This window comes from Corvus cornix, chromosome 12, assembly GCF_000738735.6.
Source record: "Corvus cornix cornix isolate S_Up_H32 chromosome 12, ASM73873v5, whole genome shotgun sequence".
Taxonomy (NCBI): domain Eukaryota; kingdom Metazoa; phylum Chordata; class Aves; order Passeriformes; family Corvidae; genus Corvus; species Corvus cornix.
In genome coordinates this window covers 20,504,596-20,521,614 of record NC_046342.1, presented here as the reverse complement: position 1 = coordinate 20,521,614, position 17,019 = coordinate 20,504,596, and the positions used below count along the sequence as shown (strand labels likewise).

The window sequence follows — 17,019 nt, the reverse complement described above, 5'->3', positions numbered from 1 at the left end:
CTTTGGCCTTGGCAATTCCCAAGGAGAACGTAAAGCAGTGCCAGCTTCTCTTTTCTGCTATTATAACTTTACTCATCATGAGGGAAGAAAGAAGGACGTGAACCCATTGGCACATTTTGAAGTTATTTTTAAAACCAACGTTAAGCCGGCGTTCTAATAGAAGCGCAGGAAAAGCGACAGCCGCACATTTATTTACCGCTCCGCCCGTGCGCAGCCCCTCAGGACACGGCCCCGCCCCGGGCCGGGGCCTTGGCGCTCATTGGGTGTGGCGGGAAGGGCGCGAAGGGCGCTGCGCCCGCTCCCCTCAGCCCCGGCCCGCCTCTACCTCAGTCCTCTTTGTAATTCATTTTACGGTGACGTTTTTCTCTAGAGACATCAGAAAGGAAAAAAATCAGCTATTTAACAGTGAATGAAGACTGAATAAACATGTTTGTTCTAATAATTACTACTAGAGCAAGGAGACCTTGATCTGCTTCCTTGCAAATGCAGATTTCCCCAAATAGGGTGGAATGAGACACATTTTCTGTGCCATAAATCATGAAAAAGCAAAAAGAAAGAAAGGAACTTTTCAGTTTTTTTATTCACAAAGCTATTAGTAAATGGTAATGCATAAACTGGCTTCTGAATTGCCAAGTTACATAACAGTGTTAATATAAGACCACACAGTGTCTTATGTATGTTACGTTAAATATTCAGGTAACTCTATAAGGCCGCCTATATCACCTCAGCATATTTTAAAACTATCAGGGTACAAGGCAAAGAACAACAATTCCATTTGGTGACTACAGGAGAACAAAACCTCTAAAGCACTTTTTTGAAACAGAACTGTGTACAAATTACATTTCTCAGTTTAAAACTCTCGGGTTTCCCATTCAGCTCTGCAGTGTATCCATGTGCATTCCTTTCTGGAGAAGACTCATTGAGGTTGTTGCAATGGGTCTCCCAGAATATACCCATGAAAAACAATGAATATTACATTTTCAGTGCCATAAAGTATCTCAATTAAATCTCCTGTAGAACTAAGCGGTTATTGACCAATCTGAATATACAATGTTTCTTATGTCAGTATTAATCTTATCTTGGTTTGATTCTGGTAAAATAAAAAAAATGACACTGGTAAATATATAGACAGTATCCAAGGCACTTATAATTACAGAATTTTACCAGTTTTTAGTGTAGAGAATAATTTGAGAAATGTGTAGATAATTCCAGTCTTTTGTTAAAATACTTTTACTTGCTCATAGTAATACATACAATGAACTAGGTACTGTACAAAAAGAGGTGTGAGGCCTTTGTGTAAAGCTAGGAATGTATACTGTTTCACAATTCCAATTAAAATAATTACATATAATTAATTTTTTTGTTTGTTTCCTGAACTGCACAGTGAATTCCAGCCATTTCTGCACATCAGGCCCTGTTCCCTGTGCTCAGGAGACAGCTCACCTGTCTGTAAGCTGAGCTACATACTCTGACAGTTCTTTTGGTTTATAATAAACCTGTATTTCCCTAGACTGCACACGAGTGGAATATGCTAGCAATATAATGAATAATGAATATCATAAAAATAAAAGTGATACTTTCTTAAGCGGGTTTCACTTGATCATAAATACACCAGCATACAAGTTTCTATTTTTTCTTTTGCATGTGATCCCTGGGGCTGAGACCGAGGCTCCTACTGCTGGGTGAACCAAGGGACACCCACAAGGATTCCTCTGAGAACACCTGGTGAGCGTGGGACCATCAACAAGTGCCCTTACTAGCTTATATTTGACCCATTGCCAAAATAAATTAAATTTCAAGTGTCCTGTAAAAGAAACAAAGCTATTTTAAATTAAAATATTTTCCGTAATCCGAAATATACAACAGTTGCCGTGTGAAACACAGAGAGAAACATTAACATGTAAAGGACACTTAGAAAAAAAAACATTCCCAAAAGTAGTCCTATTAAGTATTAAACATGGTCTTAGAGCTCCCAACAGTGAACTTTTGAAAGGTTGGACTTAAATGGTGTCACATGTGTATGTGGGAGAGAAGCTCTGAGAGTAGAGGAAAGTGGCTGAAGTTATTTACTTACACCTGTGGTCAGTGCAATTGAAACCGAGATGAAGCCACGTACAACATTCTGAGAACTTGCATAAAAATCCCCCTCTCTGGTAATGCAGTGGTTTTGAGTATGTGGACTAAGATTATATGGAATAGGAGACAGTCATTGGAAAGCCTCCCCAATGACTCTGCGGATTCCTGTCTGCTGTACGCAGTGGGGATAACAACACAGAATATTGCTGCCTGGCCACTGGTCAGTGCTTGCTCTGTAACTCCCCGGACTGCGGTTTAATGAGATGAACAGATGCCTCCTGAAACACACTGCACTGCAAATGAATCATAAATTATTTTGGCACTTGTGTTTGCCATTCCTTTTCACATTACAGATGAAAAGGCAAAAGGCATTTCTGTGTACAGAGTGGGACTGTGCTTTAATCTGCTACAGAACAGGGATTTTCTGCTGCTTCTCCGTGTGGTACTTTTGTTTCCTTTAGTCAGGGCTAATGTTCCAAATATGCTACCTAATCTTACATGAAAGGTACACTTTTACCATCTTTCTAATGAGGAGACAGTCCTTATTTCTTCTGGGCTGGCCACTGCTGTAAGTCCATCCAATTTATGATTCAAAAAGTTCAGAACTGTTTAACTTGTCTTCTTCATACAGCAAAATATTTTTCATTAGCTTCTTTTTTTGATCATTTATCTGTATTTTCCAAGATGTCTCTCTGGCTAAGGCTGAAAAACAAAAAAAGCCCAAATACTGAGGAAAAAATCCATCTATTGTCTAAGGAATAGATGATAATTTTAAATTTAAAAAAATGAAAGTAAGCAAGCAAGCAACCAACAAAACTGGCTTAGGAAAAAAAGCTGTTAGAAAACCGCTAAATGTTTTGTAGATTTATTAGTAAATTCATAACCAAGGAGCAAAGATTTACTGATACATGTTTAAAAGTAGGAAGAGGAAGCTAAGCACTTCTGGAGAGTAATTTGTCCCTAGTATTGTAAAACCAGGGCACTTTTACCTTGTGAAGCACACGAGGAGTCCAGGTCTGTGTTTCCCTGTGGACAGGTGCCCTGTGCAGCAGCTGCTGTCTCCAGGATGCCATCACCTCTGGCGCACGCCATGTTTCTCTCCTGCAGTCCCTGGGCAGGCTTTTCCTGCTTGATCCTGTAATCACAGGCTGCCACTTTTTCTGAATTGGAACAGTTGTGGCTAGGTAACTCCTCTGTGGATTTTTCTGGAGGATTCCATATGAAACTACTGGACTCATCTGATTCACAAGGGACCCGTGACATGTAGTTGCTGTACGTGTCAGGTGCCACAGCTCCCATGAAAGGGGCGCAGGGGCTGCCACTGGTCAGGATTGCTGCCTGGGTGCTCTCCTCTTTATTCCCCACTGCAGAAGGCACATCCATGCTCAGACTGGCTGTCTCATCATCAGTTTCTTCTGGAGTGTTCATGGAGAATCCGGAAGTGCTGCTTCCACAGATGTAATGTTCTTTTAATTTGTTTTCAGCCATTTCCATAATTTCAAGTACCTGTTTTTAACAACCAAATCTGTGAACGCATAATAATTCCTGTACCCCTGCTTACACATATTCTCTTATGTCAACACTCGCAAAAATAAGCAAGACGTGAACATTCTAGCTTTGCACCTTGATGACAAGGAGACTTGGCCATGTATTTAAAATATTACCTCTGCTATGTTCGAATTTTTCTTTCTCAGGCAAAGGCAGATGGCTGATGCAAAATCAACAGCCACCTCTTCCAGCAAGTGCCCTGCTTTTCTGTCTAGGTATTTGCAGCAGATTTCCTTGGCAGCCACTTTTTCCAAATTTTTTACTTTGGAGTGTGAGCTTTCTTTTGCTGTTTGAATTTCGTCGGCAATCATATCTTTCTGTTCAAAGGAAGGAGATGCGTTAGTGAAGGCAAAATGAACACAAGCATTTATTTTTGTCTGAATCTCTGAGAATCAGTATTGCTGTGTATTCGTCATTAGTGCTTCTCAATGTCTGCTTCACAGACTGAAACGCTTTAATAAAGTTCATGGAACTGACTGAAATGTTTGTTTTCACAGGAGAGAAAAAGGCCAGGGGCTTTCCCTGCATGTGTGCAATGTCAAATTCCCTAAAGCAGAGCCAGCTCTTCTTGGCTTGTGCTCATTTATATGGGAATGAAAAAGTGCCAACACTGTGTAGAGCAGCATTCTTACACAGGCCTTTGTAACACGTGTTAAAGAAATCAGGAACACAGGATCTTTGATTTTCTGAACCCCTCTAAACACTTCTGAATTGCTTGCAAATAGTGAGAAGACTGTTGTTCTCCACCACAAGGCTTCAGCCAGACGAGAAATCAGGAGCACATCCCACAGAAGAAATGCAGGTGGAGGCTGCTTTCTACAGATGGTTTTAATGCATTCTGTGAGTTTGACTGTTCTGATTGCTTGTGGAAGTGGTTTGTGTAGCTCTAACCTCAGCTTGGGAAACTGGCAGGGATATCAGTTCCAGGCATGAGCACAAGACAAACACCTGATAAACATCATGAAGAGCATCTACAGTTCCCTCCTACCCAGGTTTCCCCACTCACTGTGGCTCATACCACCTCTTCCTGGCACAGAGAAAATGTGTGGCAGCATTTCAGCACAAGACTTTGTCTCTTAAATATTTATTTATTTTGGAATCTCTCCTAATACAATTCAGGCCAGCACTCATGAGTGTGGTATGTGAAATGGGAATATCTACTGTGCTTCTGTTCCAATGGCAGGCAGACTACTGACATTAAGGCAACCAGGATATGGCTCCTAAACATCCCTTCTGCAGGACATGTACAGCAGACAGCAAATATCAAACTGTATTTAAATAAAATTAAAATCATTTTTTATGATGGCAACCCCATTCATTCATATTGGTGTTCATTATTGCTGCTTTTTCTTACCAAGTAAATCGGGTGCCTGTCTTCATCCAGTGCCTTAATCCCTGTCAGTATCTCTGCTAAGACCTAGAAAGTGTATTTGAAAGATAAAATGATTTGTTCAGAATGAACTATAATTTTAAAAAATAAGTTTTTAACTAAAGAAATATTGAACTTTCAATGCATTTTGATATTTTTGCTTCAGATGGCTCAACAATGCCATCTCAGGGCATTTATGAGGCTTTAGATCTACCTCCAGAGCCAATTCCAGATTTTATAGTACAATAGATATTGCTGAAACAAAGAATAAGAAGAAAGCAAAACCAAATGTAGATAAGAAATCACACTAAACAGAGTAACTTCCTACTTAAATGGAAACACCTGGAGATGGGTGACATCATAGACTATCAATTATTTTAGCTGAAATTACAAATGAACAAGCCAAGTTTGTAGCAGTCCTTGTGGTGAGTCTGCAAGAATTTTGAGCATCTAATTTGTTTTAAGCCATCAGCAGTAATATTTTATTTACAATAAGAAACACTTTTGTTTCCCTTGTTTGAAAGATTCACCTAATTTTGCCACAAACTGAGATATATTTGGAGTGTGAATGTAATTAAAACCAGGATTTCAACACATTATAGAGCCAGCAACTATAATATGAAATTGCCAGCATGAGGTACTGGCTCTTATGTTCAATTTCTTGTCTAGAAGCACTAAAAAGTGCAACAAAGCACGGAAAAAAGGCAACGTACCACACCACAGCTGAATATATCCACTTTTTCTGTTAACTGCCCATGTCTGACAAAATCTTCTGGCAGGTAAGTAAGAGACGCTTGTAGGACTTTGGTTTTCATCATGGCATATTCCGATTTTTTATCAGAAGAATGCAATCGCAGGCCAGAATGCCCAAGCTTTGGTGTAAAGTTTTCGTCCAACAAGACATTTGAGCTGTGATAATGACAGACAAATAACAATACTGGTCAAATCATTACTTTATCTTGAGGCAAATAATTAGTTTTGTACTTTGAAATTAAGCACTGAAAGCGTCCAGCATTTAGCCTGCTGCATAGGACTGAAAGGATTAAGAATGTTAGAAAGCAAGAAGGGGAAAAACAAGTGCTCAAAAATTACTTCAAAAGAATATGCTTCCATCATTTAGGAAAGAGAGACAGGTTAAACAAAAAAGGGTAAAGGCCCTACAAAACAAGGAACAGCAGAAAATACTGCAAATGGATTTCCAAATTGCATAAACTTCAGCCATGATTGTTAAGGAAATCCTTGAATTACCAGGTGACCAAAGAAGTGCTGATATGCCAAAGTCCTCACCTCTTGATATTCCCATGAAGAATTCCAAAATTATGCAAATACTCCACTGCTCTGACTACTCCTATAGAAATGCTAATTCGCGTCTCCCAGGTCAGTGGAACAGAATCATCCTGCAAGGAAAGGAGGAAAAAATTGGTAATTAATAGAATAAAACACTGTAAGAGATTGGTAGTTCAGAAAACCAAAGGCTTAGCCTGAGTCCTAATCAAACTCCAGCAGAAGAGCTGCTGCCTTTCTGGTGCTTGCAGCCAAGGCACTTGGGCACCTTTTTTACCTGGCTGTTTCTCAGAAATCAAAGACATGCAATTGTTTTTCCTGCAGTTCCAGGAGAGGACTTGCAATCACAAGTAGATGGCAGACCCAGATTATTGCTTACGTGGCACTGAAGCTTGTTTTGCAGGGAGCCATTGGGCAGGTACGGATACATCAGACAGTGCAATCCAGTTTCCACCGAGAACCCCAGCAGCTGCAGAATGTTTATGTGACAACACCTGCAGGCACAGATCAGCAGTGATTTGCAAATGATGTAAGAGCAACACAGAAAAATACATTCCTGAGCTGGAATAAGTTCCTAAATTCAAGGCAACTGGAATGGTGTGCTGCACCTGGAAGCACAGCTGGAGGCACAAAATGGTCCCAGGCAGGAGATGGCAGAAGGCTGACTGAGCAAGAGCCCAGCACATTGCAGCAGGGGTACAAGGTGGGCACTGTGTCCTCCCCGTCCCAAGGCTGCAGAGTGGCTGTGCCAGCTCAGCCAGGACCAGCAGTAGCCCCGGGTGCCATGTTGCTTGCCCAGGGCTCCCACCCAGAACAGTGCCTGGAGCAGACACCCCAGTGTTGATGGAACACCCAGCAGCAGGCCACGAGCAGGACATGCATCACTGCCTCTGAAAGCCAACCACTCACCGAAAGCAAATCTGCACTTCTGTATGAAAGAACCTCTGGGTGGAATTTGGGCTTGTGCATTCCAGCTGCAAAATGAAAACATGCAAGAGAATGTCATTAGTAATTACTAGGACTTTGCATTTATAAAGATCTGGTAGCGTCTAGATGACAAGCTAGTGTAGGAAACAGGCGAGTACCACTGATGGCAACGTTAAGTCAAAGAAAACAATTAATTGAGAATTAGAACAAAAACTAGTGTAAAGACACCCCTGATCTGATCATCAATGCAGGCAGCTATACTGCAGGCTACTCCTGTGTACCGAGTTAATGGAACTACTCACACAAGTAAAGTATCCATCACATGTGTTTTCTGAATCTAGGCTTACTTATTTATGTCATTTCATTTTTACCTCTCCTCTTGTGCAGCTATTCTCATTCCGTGCCCACACAATATTAAACAACAACTGCTAATGGGCAAGAGGTGCTAATAACACACCCTCTTCTAGAAAAAGGTGCAGTACTTGCCTCTTTGAGTCTTTTGATGACATACACCATGTTGTTCCTCTGGCCTTTGTAGATGTCTGCAAAAGTACCTTCACAGATTCTGTTCTTGTCACTGAAACTGTTTGTGGTATCAGCAATTTCCCTCTGGGTCCACAGGAGACTCCCGCTAGGGAGATCAGCCATCGTCTCCTGCTGAGGAGTAGAAGAGCTGCAAGGCTACACATTTGTAGAAGAAACAAGTTTATCTCGTGATAATCCATATGCTTTTTCCTTCTTTCAGTGTCATATTTTCCTTTCCATGTTTTAAGCAATCACTGTGATTGCTGAATGAAACTGTGAAAGGTACTATGCAATCACTCCTTAGGAGGTAGGTAATTCCTGTATTGATGTGTTGGGATGATGTAAAACTTTTGCATAGTAGAAGCAACTTGAAATCAGTTACCAATTTGCATTTCCACCTTTCCCAGGAAACGGACTTAGTTTTGTTTAAAAGTCCATATATTTATGTGAACTGATGTTAGTCTGAGTTACAAAAGATATATTAATCTTTATGGTTGGGTTTTATGTTAAGAAATAGTTGGATGAGAAAGTGGGGTCCCTCACAATGTAATTATGCCCTGGTAGAAACTTCATATCTACTTTTGAAGCATCTGGTGTCAGTTGCACAATAATTTGTTGCTTCCAGTGCGGTAAGTCCTAATACCAACTATAATTGCAGTCCCACTGTAGCCTAATCATGCAGCTTTCACAACCTTAATGTGCACCCAGCTTGAGGAAACAAAGCACTAACTTATTCTCAAGAAACTCTGAAACTACTGCACTCTGAGTCAATCTTCTCTCCTGGCTGGTACTCCCGGACCATGTTATTGTGGAAGAGCTTAAAGCCTCAGACAAAATAAACCAAAGAAAACAGGCCAAGAACAACCATGATGGGACTAAGGTATGCCCACAGATCTGGGAAACACTCTGAGGACAGGACAGATCTAGCTAGACTGTATGAAAGATGAGAGAACTGTGGGGAGGAAGGAACAGGAGACTTCATGCTGAAATCATTAGGAACATGAGGAGAAATTTTCCGAGTGTCATGGTTAAGCACTGGAACAGGGGCTCAGAGAGGTGATGAAACCTTTATCCTGGGAGATTTTCAGTTGTCAGCTACACAAGGCTTTGGACAACATGACTTACATTCAATACTAGCTCAGTTTTGAGCAGAAACCACATTTTAAGTATAAAATGAAAATAAAAGAGATATGTGATTCTGACTGATCAGTGGTATATACTGTCCTGTCCTGCAATCACACCAGAAATGTAAGTCCACTGTAAAATCTACACGTGAGAGTCCTTCGAACTCAATTTCTATTTGTGGGTATGTTATCCCTTTTGAGCTATGCAGGATGTAACACTGTAAATTTTTCCCTCGCTGGTCCTTCACTGGCAAAAAAAGTGATGTAAACCATAAGCAATCTAACTGAAGCATTACTACTGTATTCAGTACAAACCCTTTGTAACCGAGCCCAATGTTTTCTCTACATCACTGATTTTTGTACAAGTAGAGGGATAAACTTTAACTGAAAGAAGACAGAACATGATAAAGGCAATTTTCCTTGTTATAGTCAGTGAATACTAAGGGGATTTACCTTCACACTTGATAAAACAGGAGGAATGGACTGTAGGGAACTCAAAAGGTCTCTTGGGGGAGGTGGTGGAGCAGGGAGGGAATAGAAGGCTCCTTCAGAAACAGCACCTGAAGCTGAAATAACAGCATTGAAGACACACTTTATTATTGTAATACCACCACCTGTGACTAACTACAAAGGTCTAGGAATTATGAAGATTTGGGGCATTTTTTTGAATTTTCTGACCAGAGATAATCTGTGACAAGCTGTAAAACTGAAATTCTGTGTGAAGACAGGTAGCTCTCTTCCTGGTTCCTGTTTGCACGATGACTGCATAGCCCTCTCCAGCCCTGGCTGGGGACATGGAGCTCCCTGTGTCTGTGCTGTTGCAGATGCTCTCCCCAGTATGTGCTGGGATTCTCTCCCTCCCTCTCCCAGCACAGGGGCTGCTGACCCCTACCCGGTTCTCTGCTGGCCTAGATTTATTGTGCATGAAGAGAGGGACATGGGGCAGGAAATGCATGCACTGGTGTAGTCTTGGTATGGAGCCAGGATGAGACCAAGGCATTCAGACACCTGGGAATCATCCTGAGATCCCAGAGGATAGCTACAGCCAGCATGTCTCAAGGCCAAGGGGGCTAAAGGAAGGACGACCAGGAGGTTGTGTGCTAATGTCAGGAATAAGCAGGAGACAGCAGTGCTAGGAAAAAGGCAAACACTCAGCTGTGCCCATCTGGGAGATCAGTGTCTTCATTGTAATATCCTGAGCACAAATACAGCAGCCTTGGCTATGCAGTCATTTCATGTCAGAGCAAATCTGGAGTTCAATACTGTACTTACTGCCTGCTGGGACTGCTCCCAGGTGTGAGGAGTCTGGGCATGGCAACGAACTTATCTCATTTTCTTTCTCTCTCCTTTTGCCTTCTGTGGGAGGTACAGATATGATCTGTTTGGGCGGCTCCAGCTCTTCTTTCTTAGGGCTGGTGACATCAGAGGCCGATGTCCCTTCAAAATAGAGCAAAAGGAATGTGAGGATAACCAGGGAAAATAAGAGTCTGACTCTAATCAGTGACCAGAAAATAATCCTAGTCAGGACATAAAGCTTCAAATCAACCTCAACATTAAAATGAACATTCAAGCAATTTACATGGTATTTAAATTTAGACCATACCCATGACATTAACTTCTACTGAAAATTAACAGGAACTGATAGCTTCAAACAAATACCAGCAATGATTATTCAAGAGATGCAGAGTCTCTTAAAAGAAGAAATCAGCAATAATAGATATTTATCATTTTCTATATAGCATCCTTCAGGTAACAATCTCAAACCACAAACACCTCCCAGCCTAAGGAAGGCATTGAGTTCTCTCTCAGTTGTCGTGGGTCTGAGGGGAAGATGGACAGAATTGTGCTTGGTTTAGTCAGTTAAACATTTTAGGACTATTTTCAGTTGTGTGATTTTAGCAGCATGACTAGGTTTATTCTCAGGAAACACTTTCATATACAGGACTGTTTGTAAGAAAGACTCATATTTTACTTAGCAACAGAAAGAAACAAACCAGAGACAATCCAGGGAAGACAAAAAAACAGTCAAAGCTCAAAACTTATTGATAAAAAGCTTAAAGACTGAATTATTGACTCACTACAGCTCTAACAGATCCTGTGCTGTACACAGCTTGGCAAAACCTCGGAGTCAGGCCTGAAAAAGCAACTTGAAGTCTGATTAAAAGAAGTACAAAGATGCTTACAGTGTACAAGAACTTAAAACCATGTACAGCTGAGGGGGAGTTATTCAGACGAGACTAGGCTACAGTTAGGATGCGAAGAAATAAAGTACAAAAGTTCTAGATACTATGATATATGAGATTGTTAAAATCTCCGAAGCAGATGAATTCTTATCTGTAAATGCATTTAAAACTGAGGCTGAAAAGGAGCCTGGAAATGCCCAGTGTGGGGTGATATAAGGGCTTTCTACTCCCTGATAACATTTTCCTGTTGTCGTTCTAAACTTCTGTTTTTCTATCTGGCACCTTTTATCAGCAATACATTTAACATTTTCTTAAAAATCCAAATTAATGTTTTATTTTACACAGAAAATACATAAGCCCAAATATTATTACATGGTGGTTCTTGTCCTGCTGTTCTACCAGCTTTGCATCTTACCAGGTGATCTCAGAATCAAACATGCCAGGCCTCTGTTTGCTTCTGAAATCAGACAGCAGCTTTGTGTTGTTTTACTTGGACAAAGAAAGCCCAGGGAAGTGCCTGGAACAAGCGGGAAGCCCAGTGTTTCCCATGTAATCTGGGCTTCTTGTATGGACCATGAGTTAGTGAACTGTGGGAGAGAAGCCAAGCCATGGCACGTTCAGGCAGTGAGGCTGAAGAGCAGCAGTACATGGAGAGCAATAATGGCAGAAATGGGCATGCTCTGTTTAAGGTTTCTATCCACTTTCTTCAATGCCACCCGTGAATTCAGGTCTGAATGAAACCAGGTCTGAAAACTAAAACTCTGAACACTCAGGTATTTTTGTTACTGTGTCAGAATGCTAAGAAATCCCAAATTTTACAGGGTTTTAAAACTAGCTATCCAACAGTCTGCAGGCTTTTAGTCAAAACTGACAGTGCCAGCATTATGCAGGCAAGTCCCTGTATTCTGGTTTTTCCTCACGTAGTTTAACCTAGAAGTTTCAGAACTTAGAATCACTTCCCTTATTCAACCTACTTTTCAGGGTTTTTCATGAGTTTTGCAACTTCCTGCCTGTCAGGCAAACAGGGCAGCACAGCAGCTAAAGAACTTACATAGAAAACATTATTATGGACATTCAGAAGTAGGACTGGAGAGTGGAAGAAATTGTTGAAGGGAGGTAGAACTCTTTGGGAAGTAATGTGCCAGCAAAAGATCTCCCTTTGTGCTGTGTCTGATTCCTTTAAGTAGGAACGAATTGAATCATGGTGATGTAAGGACTGCTTAGTTTTCTGAAGTGCCCAACTGAACAAGCAACATATCCTCTGTATCTGCCCAAGAGGGAACACCTGAGTAAGCGTATTCAGATACAAAGAAAAATGGAGAAGTAGAAGGTAAAGACTTCAAAGATTTGTCTAAACCTGTAGAAATCACTTCTGCTTATGAGTGAGCACACGGTGGAATGCCTGTATTGGGTTAGTTCCAGAAAAAAAATTAGCTACTTCCACATAGCAGAAGTACCAAATAATCCAGACTTTCTGCTGTTTACATTAAGTTTTGCTATATAAAATTCAATGATAAGATTTTTTCAAATATAATTTCATTGTGATTTTGCAATTTGTTGCATTTGAATTGATCTGGGACAAAATTAATATTGATCATCCAGAAGAATAACTAAAATGTGTTCACTCCACAGGATTTGTCACTTCCAGCCTCTTTGAAACCCCCTTTATGAAGCCTTTGCATTGCTTTACACAATCTAGCCTAATACTGCAGCTTGCCCACAGGTCTATTATCTCACAGGTCTATTACCACAGCAGTTGAGTGGCTCGGTGAGCTGGAGAGAGGATGCCCATTTCTTGCCATGATCTCTCAAAATTTACTCTCAGGATGTGATCTAGTGCCACAGGACCAGGCCTGAAGGGCAGGGACCTTTTGTGCAGCCTCTGTGTTCTGAAACCCTGTCTGATGTATAAAAGCACCAGTCCTGGTTTGGCCACAGCCTGTCTTCCTGGCACTTCTTGAAGGGTCCAAGATGGGCACTACAAAGGTGGGGTGATGAGCTGTGGGGACCGGTGAGTCCACCTGTGTCACCTCTTCCCTCTCACCACCAGTTTCACTTGAGCGAGCAGAAAATCACAATCAATGGAGACATTTTAGAATTTGACACAGGATGTGAGTCCTAAAAAAATCTTCTTCAGCTAGCAAGGGAGATGTCCTAGGAGGGGCCTGGGTGCTGTGAGGAGCAGCACAGACCCGTGGGAGGAAGGGGAACTACTCACAGTCCAGGATGACCTGAGCCGCTCGGTAAAGCTGCAGCCCTTGCAGCAGGTCCAGGAGCTGCTGCACTGTCGCCAGCCTCACTCCCCACCACCACATGAGCTCCCTCGTGATGCTGATCCCTGTCTTCTCCATGCATTTGATTTTCCGTAGCTCTGTTTGATCAGTGATCACATAGGAGGCTGGTGGGAGAGAATAGATATTTCTGTTTAAAAATTAGAAAAAACTGGCAAGGGCAAGCAGGGCAGGCTAAGGTGTGAGACACAGTTTGCTTTTGCATATCTTTAAAAGGAAAGATCACCATAAATTACCTATGCGGACATGAAGAAAATTCTGTTCCTAAAGTAAGATACCCCTTTTCTTCCTTCAACTATCCTGGAAAAAAATTTGTTTTATCAAAGACACTTGAAAAGAAGACCCACTTACACTTTTCGGCGTATTTTCCCTGTAATCTTTCTCCTTAATACCTTGTACCAAAGTAAGTTTAGATGAAATTCCTGGGGTGATTCTCCCTAAACAGGTGACAGCAGTGGAGTGGTTGCACTCCCACTTGCATTCCTGAATCCCTGTGCTGTGGTGAGCCAAACAATAACTGAATCACCTGGGTGTTAGTAATGCTCCGATAAAGCTATCAGGGAAATGCAGCTATTTTTAGATCCTATGCCGAAGCTGACCCTACACAATGTGTCCCATTTCCTGACCATGCTGGTCACCCAGCTGTATTCTTCCCAGCTCACTTACCCATACAAAACCCACCTCCCCTCATGTTGCCCCAGCTCCACCCCACACACCTAGACACAGCCCTAGAGATGAAGTCTCAGAGGGGCTGTGCCTGAAGGAAAAAGGCTGGGGGCTGGGGTCTTCGTGTGAAGACAAAGATTCCTGAGTTCTCACCATGGCTGGCTTTGGAAGGATGTCAGAAATACAGTTCTATGCATCTGAAGGTAGTGGAGATGAAACCCCTCCAGAGATGAATCCCACCCTACATCAGGAAGTTTAACTGGGGTAAGAGGTTATTCAGCACACAGTTAGGGAAGTCATGTCAAATAAAGGAAGGTAAGCACTAAGAAAAGATTCAGGTTAAAATTGTTTGCACTGGGATATAGAAAAAAAAAACCAACAACTCAGGGACTACATTTTCTGTACTTACTGACTGTACTCAGCCAGGACTGAGAAAAACAGGGGCAGAAAGTATGAGGGAAGATACATGAAAAGACGGAGGAAAGAAAAAAATAGAACATCTGAGGAGATCTGAGTTGTGAAAACAGGCAGTGAGACAGAAGTAGGAGATAGTGCGACTGGAGAGGGAAGTGCGAAGGATTGCGGGAAGTGAGCGGAAGGAGCCTGGCTGCCCGGGAAGAGCCAAGGGACCACAGAAGTCTGGCATTCCACCTGTGTCTGAAAAACAAAACCAGACCGGTGCCCGGGAATTCCCTGCTTACAGGATGTGCTCTGCCGAGCGCTGGGAAGCGTGGGGGACAGCACGAAGCTCGCCCGAACCTCGCGCCCTTCCAGCACGTCCCAAACGCGCTGCTGTCCCTGCGTCCCCACGGCCCCGCCACCGGCTCGGGGAGCGCCAGCCCCGTCGCCACCCCACCTGCCTGCCCCATGTCCCCCTCACCGAACCGCATCCAGTCGTAGTCGCTCAAGCAATCCATCTTCTGGCAGAAGTCCTCCAGCACCCAGGCGGGCATACTGTGGATGTACAGCGGCGGGCCCGGGCCCCCTCGGAGGGCGGGGGGCGGCTGCTGCAGGGCCATCGCTCCGCGGTCCCTCTCCGGACAGCCCTCTGGCCCCACCGCGGCCATCAGCAGCGGCTGCGCATGGTGCTCCCCGGGCCAGGCACCGCGGCCGCGGGCAGCGACTCTCACCGGCCTCTCCTCTTTTCTCCCAGAGCTCCCTCTTCTCTGAGGAGCTGCCCTCACAGCCTGTCCCGCCCGGCCGGGGAGGCTCGCTGCCGGGGAAAGAGCCCGCAACACTGCAAGCGATCCCCGGCAGTCTCTGAAGCGCTGCTTCCTGCTCCGGCTGACGTCAGGCTCCGGCCCCAGATGCAAATCAGATTTTCCTTTCCATGACTGGTTATTACTCCAGCCTGGTTGCCAAATGACGAGTTTCACGTGCCGGAAGCGAGAGGTGTTTTCCCGGGTGTTGCGCACAGCTGGCAGGGCCGGCGGTACGGACCGAACGGGATGTGTGCGGATCGGCAGCGGAGCCCGGCAGAGCCACGTCCCCCGGGCACTATTCTGGTGGTTCCTTCACCCGTGTGACAATAGAGAGGGGGATGTAAAGATGGATCCCCCCCAAGAGCTCCACCAGCCACGCTCCCTAGCGTGCTGGGGCCGTACCACTGGGCAGCAAGACACAGATCTCACAATGGTTGAGGAAGGAACGGGCACCACCAGAGAAGGCACTGAAAATGCCGCCAGGTGATGCCGCGCAGGGATCCTCCGGCCAGGGCTTGCCATCACGGCAGCACACAGGAGCTCACTCAATACAATGTGGTGTACGGCAGGATATGCAGGGAGTGGGAACTAAAGAACATCAGAAGTCGTCAGAGGGCCAGGTCTTGCTTGTCAAGGATTAGGTTTAAAATGCGTTCTTGAAGTCAACAATTTTTTCTGTTTTTTTTTTTTTTTAATTTAACCTGATTTTGATAAAAATGTATGATTAATTAATTTGCCAGTGTAAATGCTACAAATACTTCTGGCAAAAAGGAGAGCCTTCCTGCCATACTTCTGCTGCTAGAGACTGCCAGCAATACGTTAAGTGTAACCATCCGTCCTTCTGCTCTTGTTGTTCATATTTAGCCCTAGGTCTAAATTTGTATGAATTGCAAGAAGTGATACAAGTTTTGACAGCTTTTAAGTCACTGTTTCTTTGTACTCTGCATATATGTTACAGTACAGCTAACTCTTGTTTTCAGTATCAAACTTTCAAACTTTTGCAGTTTTCTGCACTCCTGGCCTCAGAAATCACGAACCTCTCAAATGAACTTCTTAGCTCCGCTGTGACAAGGAAAAGCTGAAAAATGCAGTATTATTGTAACTATAAGATCAAAGGACAGGAAAAAATAAACAAAACTATCCAAAGTGTATTTAAAATATGACAACTCAAAGTGTCTTGGGATGAGCTGTTCTATCCATAGTACAAGTTCAACAATAATAGTTGCATTTGTGGGGTTTTCCCCTCCCTTTTCCCTGCTTACTGTCCCTCTGACACACATCTAAATGGTTTAATGGGAAGATGATTAGAACATCTCTGAAAGGGATGTAAGATTAGACTGAAATTATGTTGCAAAGAATTACATAAAAGTAGGAAGAAAATACTTCTTCCCCTTGGGTACCGGAAAAACTTGTGAAACCATTTTAGCTATTTGCCTCGGGGGAAGCAAGGGGAAAGAACACATCCAACTGTGTGTATGGCTTCAGTTCTGCTCTGAATGTTGCAAGTAATGCAGGGTCTTACTGGGGAACTGGAATCGACTGATTAGAGACTGAAACAATCCTGTATATTCCTGCTGTTGGGCCTTCCCTTTTCAACGTGGTGTGGGCAGGACTCTCCACTGCTGTGTGCTCTCCTCGAGCCCTTGGACACTGCATGGTGTCAGAAACATTTATTTCCCTGGGATTTCTCCCGTTCAGCTGTGCCCCGCCGCTTCCCGCGCAGCAGGTTCCCGGCACACCGCGCTCGCTCGGGCTGGCCCTGACCTGCTGTCACTGCTGCTCCTGAGATGGCCAAAGAGGCCGTGCTGGGAGCGACTGAAACCG

The 17,019-nt window shown here is 43.4% G+C and overlaps 1 protein-coding gene across 2 annotated transcripts; it reads right to left on the bottom strand.

Moving 5' to 3' along the window:
• Positions 1–561: 561 nt before the first annotated feature.
• On the bottom strand, positions 562–15,450 carry LOC104683521 (interleukin-1 receptor-associated kinase-like 2). Of its 2 annotated transcripts, none has more exons than XM_039559153.1 (13): positions 14,874–15,450; positions 13,255–13,434; positions 10,126–10,290; positions 9,307–9,419; positions 7,691–7,858; positions 7,187–7,251; positions 6,657–6,771; positions 6,281–6,390; positions 5,707–5,902; positions 4,979–5,041; positions 3,741–3,941; positions 3,066–3,582; positions 562–2,778 (listed from the first exon to the last, which is right to left on the bottom strand). In XM_039559153.1, exons 1-13 carry the CDS (start codon positions 15,058–15,060, stop codon positions 2,660–2,662), a joined length of 2,199 nt encoding a protein of 732 aa, XP_039415087.1. In that variant the 5' UTR covers positions 15,061–15,450; the 3' UTR covers positions 562–2,659. The 2 variants fall into 2 exon arrangements, with proteins under 2 accessions (XP_039415087.1, XP_039415086.1); XM_039559152.1 differs by having other exon boundaries at positions 7,691–7,885; positions 14,874–15,448.
• Positions 15,451–17,019: the final 1,569 nt, after the last annotated feature.